At 42.8% G+C, this 6000-nt stretch overlaps 1 protein-coding gene across 2 annotated transcripts in view; it reads left to right on the top strand.

Moving 5' to 3' along the window:
* Window positions 1-4730: 4730 nt before the first annotated feature.
* LOC131494961 (cytochrome P450 7B1) overlaps window positions 4731-6000 on the top strand; it is a 180797-nt gene continuing 179527 nt past the window's right edge. For both annotated transcript variants that reach the window (XR_009253683.1, XM_058699697.1), the window contains exon 1: window positions 4731-4843. Coding sequence is in view for 1 of the 2 variants with exons in the window: in XM_058699697.1 (XP_058555680.1) it covers window positions 4731-4843 (113 nt within the window). In the remaining variant the exon portion in view is untranslated. The remainder of the gene's footprint in view (window positions 4844-6000) is intronic.

The following is a 6000-nucleotide window of genomic DNA, read 5'->3' as shown; positions in this document are numbered from 1 at the left end:
AACAAAATGAAATAAAAAGCATCCAAATCAGCAAGAAAGAAGTCAAACTTTCACTCCTCACGGCCCACATGATACTGTATGTGGAGAACATGAAAGACTCCACCAAAAAATTACTAGAACTAATATATGAATTCAGCAAAGTTATTGTTACAGAAATGTACAGAAATATGTTGCATTTTTATACACCAATAATGAAGCACCAGAAAGAGAAATCAAGAAATCGATCCTATTTACAATTGCACCCAAAACCGTGAGATACCTAGAAATAAACCTAACCAAAGAGGTAAAAGATCTGTACACTGAAAACTCCAGAAAGCTTATGAAAGAAATTGAAGTCACAAAGAAATGGAAAAACATTCCAGGCTCATGGATTGGACAAATAAATACTGTTAAAATGTCTATACTACCCAAAGTAATCTACACATTCAAAGCAATCCCTATCTATCAAAATAACATGTGCATTTTTTACGGAGATCAAACAAACAATTCTAAAATTTGTATAGAACCAGGAAAGATCCCAGATAACCAAAGTAATGTTGAAAAAGAAAAACAAAGTTGGAGGCATCACAATTCCAGACTTCAAGCTGTAATACAAAGTTGTAGTCATCAAGACAGTATAGTACTGGCACAGAAACAGATACATAGATAAATGGAACAGAATAGAGAACCCGGAAATAGACCCACAGCTGTATGGTCAGCTCATCTTTGACAAAGCAGGGAAGAATATCCAATGGAAAAAAGATAGTCTCTTTAGTAAATGGTGCTGGGAGAACTGGACAGCAGCATGCAGAAGAATGAAACTGGACCACTTTCTTACACCATACACATTCACACACACACACACACACACACACACACACACACACACACACAAACTTAAAATGAATGAAAGACCTAAATGTGAGAAAGGAAACCATCAAAACCCTAGAGGAGAACACAGGCAATAACCTCTTTAACCTCAGCCGCAGCAATTTCTTGCTTGACATGTCTCCAAAGGCAAGGGAAATAAAAGCAAAAATGAACTATTGGGAGCTCATCAAGATAAAAAGCTTCTGCACTGCAAAGGAAACAATCAGCAAAACTAAAAGGCAATTGACGGAATGGGAGAAGATATTTGCAAATGACATATCAGATAAAGGGTTAGTATCCAAAATCTATAAAGAACTTACCAAACTCAACACCAGAAAAAAAAATAATACAGTGAAAAAATGAGCAGAAGACATGAACAGACACTTTTCCAAAGAAGACATCCAGATGGCCAACAGACACATGAAAAGATATTCATCATCAGGGAAATAGAAATCAGAACCACACTGAGATACCACCTCACACCAGTCAGAGTGGCTCCAATTAACTCAAGAAACAACAGATGTTGGCGAGGATGTAGAGAAATGGGAACCCTCTTGCACTGCTGGTGGGAATGCAAACTGGTGCAGTCACTCTGGAACACAGTGTGGAGATTCTTCAAAAGATTAAAAATAGAACTACCCCACGACCCAGCAATTCTACTAGGAATTTATCCAAAGGATACAGGAGTACTGATTCATAGGGGCACATGAACCCCAATGTTTACAGCAGCGCTTTCAACAATAGCCAAATTATGGAAAAAGCCCAAATGTCCATCAACTGATAAATGGATAAAGAAGATGTGGTTTATATATACAATGGAATACTGCTTAGCAATGAGAATGAATGAAATCCTACCATTTGCAGCAGCGTGGATGGAACTGGAGGGTATTATGCTAAGTGAAATAAGTCAGTCAGAGAAAGACAGATAGTATATGTTTTTACTTATATGTGGAACTTGAGAAACTTAACAGAAGACCATGAGGGAAGGGGAAAAATAGTTTTAAACAGAGAGGGAGACAAACCATAAGAGACTCTTAAATACAGAGAATAAACTGAGGATTTATGGTGGGGGCAGGAGAAGGGGGAAATGGTGATGAGCATTGAGGAAGGCACTTGTTGGGATGACCACTGGGTGTTGTATGTAAGCGATGAATCACGGGGATCTTTCCCCAAAACCAAGAGCACACTGTATACCCTGTATGTTAGCTAACTTGATAATAAATTATATATATATATATATATATATATATATATATATACACATATATATATGGTTTTTAAAAATTGGACACGTTCAGTTAAAAATCAAGGACTGTTACTGAGGAACAAGAGGAAAGTTGATATAGAGTGTCAACTTGTCATCTCTGTTAGAGAAGTGATTGGGATACAGGCATATTTTGGAGGTAAAATAACTTGAACTAGAGTGAATATAATGATGCTGATGATGGGTTACAAAGCAAAAGAATAAAAAAAAATGTCTTTCAATTTTATTTCAAGCAGGTCAGTTTATAGAATAGAGGTCCTTTTTAACACCAATGGAAAACACAAGAGAAACATACACTCAAAATTTATTAAGTGTACACCATAAAGTGTTCTAAGTAAAATACTATACAGATACCACAGGAATATGACACAATTGCTAAACAAATCTAGGAGGTGACAATGCAGTCTTCTTTCTTTCACTTCCCTAAGACAGTGGGATTAACTGCAGGTGCTTGCTATTATTGTTATGAAATAAAATGTTTAGCATGGTGCCTGGTACATAGTAAATGTTCAATAGATTGATTAATGCTTAATATTTTTACTTATATTTTCAAACAGAAGAGTCATCCAGGAGATCAAATGGAAAATGAAGGTATAAAAGTAGAGAATGCTTGTGAAAATTAGTGAGAGGGGCTTTCTGCAGCGTTTATAGAAATGCACAGCATGGACACTGCCCTGTAAACTGGCTCTGTTGGCCAGGCAGGGATGGAAACCAATTTGTTTTCCCTTAGAGGAGACAGAGTAGCTATTGGCTCACTGTATCCTATTGGATTTCCTAGAAATTTGAATTTACAATAGAAGGAAGGAGAGGCAGTAGTAAGACCCTGGAATAAAAGTCAAAGCTGAAGATATTCAAAAGCATTGGAGTTCTAATACTAGCCCAGCCATTTACAGCTTCAAGGTCAAGGACAACAACACAGTAGTAATTCAGTAACAGAGCACCAAGAGCCAGGCACCTGCAAAGTACTTACAGCTATGTTATCTCAACTCTGGGTGGGGGATCAGTAGGTGGGGCTAGAGAGGGTGCAGACAAGGTTGTCTGAGAGATGGTTACCCACCTTCTATAGCAGGAAAGACAGACTTAGAAAGAACTTAGATATGGTAGAAAACGTGATGAGGTGGAAAATTGAGATAGTGTTGAAAGTATGGAGGACCAAGAGGTTAATTACAAAAGTAAGAGTTAGGGATAATTTCTAGAAGGAAGTAGGATTTGAGCTGGGCCTTGAAAGGTAGGTAGAATTTTAGCATCTAGGGGAGAGAGGAAAACTTCAGGCAGAGCAAATATCATAGACAAAGGTGTTAAAGGTCTGACTGTGAGGGAAGCAGTGGCTCCAGATTTAGTTATATGCAACTGTACCAGCTGTCGTAGTAATACAATGGAGACAAACCCAGAAGGGCATCTCCCTGGAGGTCCAAGATTTATGACTTTATCAGAAAGGCAATCAGTAAGAGTTCTGAACAGGGTAAAAGCAGGATAGGTCTGTGTAGTAGGGAGGTGCCATGGTTGGGGGAAGGGCTGGAAAGGTCAAAGGTCAGAGGCCTGGCGACCAGTTCCTAAGCTGTTGTAGTAGTCCAAAGAACTGTGGAAATAAAAATCTTGCATAACGTAAAAAACACCGTGGTCTTGCACTAGTTAGGCTAATAGTTACTAAAATGGTTAACAGTTACTTAACTGAGCAGGGAGGGTAAATTACTTAACCTGAGTTTCGTTATAGGTTCTCCAAAATACCGCTAAAAATTACATCTCAAGTTTGGTGTGGAGAGTAAATAAATACATGTGAAGTCCCTGGTGAATGGACCTCACTCAGGGAAAGACGTTTAAAAAACTTCTCCCTTATCTTTTGTTAAGACCACCTGTGGGGCTTGTACCGCTTCTATTTCGGCCCTCAGCGTTGTTCTGCAATAGACTAGTCTCTTCTCTCTTCCTGGATCGTGTGCCTCAACGGCCCTGGTCTCTCGGACAAGCCTTCGCACACAGTAGGCTCTCAACAAAAGCGTGTAAGCAAACAGGATGTGCAGGGCCAAAGAGGCTGCAAGGACCAGGTCGGAGGCGGCGCGCACCACGGGTATCTGTCGCTCGCCAGGTTCTCTGGGTCGTGCCTAAGAGATCAGCGGTGCCGCTGAGCAGCGGGCACAGTCCCAGCCCTTTTCAGGGGCACGCAGGGTCCCTCTGCTTGAGAGGCGCGGGCTACGGAATGAGGAACCCAAGCGACTCACTTCCAGAACTGAACAGAAATCTCCCTCCTCCAGGCCTTCAGAGGTTCCTCGCCAGGAAATCCTAACCCCTTCCCCCTCTTCTCTGGCCCTCCTTCCGGCCCCTAGGAACCCGGGCGCCGTTTTCCAGAAGCCACCGGGCCGGAGGCGGTCGCGGAGCTGGGCGGTACGCGTGGGTGGGGGCTGGGCCGGGGGAGGGGAGTGCAGGAACTTTGAAACTCAGCCTCGGGGGCCCGCGGTGACATTCCTGGCAGCGCCGCGAGCAGGCCAGCCCCTGGCGGCCGGACCGAGGGAGAGCCGCGCAGAGACGCCGCGGGAGGCAGCAGTGTCGCCGTCCCGAGAGAGACCCCTGGCTGGCCGCTGCGGCGCGCGGGAACCAGACGGCGGAAGACTTGTCCTCGGGCATGGGCCTCTTCTCGCTGGAGCCCTTGCTGCCGCAGCTACTCAGCTTCCAGGGCCTGGCCCTCGCCGCGGCCCTGCTGCTCGGGGTCTTGTGCCTGAGCGCCAGGCGCACCAGGTAAGCGCCCCCGCGACCTCACCGCGCGGCGGGGCAGCCAGGGCCACGCATGCGCTCTGGGCCCCGCGGACCGCGCGCGACCCGGACTGTGGAGAGTGCCCCGCGATTTCAAGTGCGGATAGTCACAAGTTGTTGCGGGCGGCGGCGCCTTGGGGTATTGTGTGTACTGACAAAGGCTTCTTCTGCCTCTTCCCCATACATACGCATACGTATTAAAGCGTTGGGACTGAATTCGATTTGCTGCTCCTCTATAGGTTGTAATAAGCCCTGGATTTGCATTATTCATTATGCATCACGCATGGCTTCCAAACAGACACATTTTGGTGCCGACTTACAATGAGTTGATGCTTTATGACCTAGAATTCGTAGAGCATTTCGGGAGGGGAATTTTCTTACATTTCATTAAGTTAAAAGTGAAATGTTTCAGGAGAATGTCAGTGTCTAGTATGAAGAATAACTCTGGGTGCTTCTCTGTGCCTCAGTTTACTACCCTGTACCTCATTTGGAAAAACGCAGTAATAACACCTCATGGGAGTTTGCTGAATACGAAATAAGTTTACAGTGTGTATTTTGTGCATTTACTGTATTATTTTTATTAGAAAAAAACCGGTAACACAACACCTAGAAGTGTGTCACTTCTTTATCTGATTTGAAATGTGAAAGTAGAAACAGATTCAAAATAAAAGCATTCACTCGAAATCACTCTATTTTCTCTTTGTGATTAGATCTCACATACACACGTGTGATATATATATATATATATATATATATATATATATATACATACCTACACACGTGTGAGATCTAATAGATATTAGATCTCTATTAGATCTCTATTATATATCTATATATACAGATATCTATTATGTATCTACCGATCTATCTATATAGATAGATGGATGGATTGATATACCTACACATAGATATGTTTATAGGTGTGTGTGTGTGTGTGTGTGTGTGTGTGTGTGTGTGTGTGTGTGAGATATAGGTTGTTTCTCAGTAGTTTTGGGAAAATGGCACCATTGTACCACATTCAAATACCTGTGGACATTTCTAGAATGCACATGGGTGAATACTCTAGAAGGGAACTTTCGCTTTTTTCCCCAGGCAGGTTTTCAGTGATCATCCTGGAATGTGTCATGCCCTCTCCCAGGCTG

The sequence above is a fragment of the Neofelis nebulosa genome, chromosome 14 (assembly GCF_028018385.1).
Source record: "Neofelis nebulosa isolate mNeoNeb1 chromosome 14, mNeoNeb1.pri, whole genome shotgun sequence".
NCBI lineage: Eukaryota > Metazoa > Chordata > Mammalia > Carnivora > Felidae > Neofelis > Neofelis nebulosa.
Note: the sequence above shows the minus strand (reverse complement) of the source record. Positions and strands in the feature narration are given on the sequence as shown.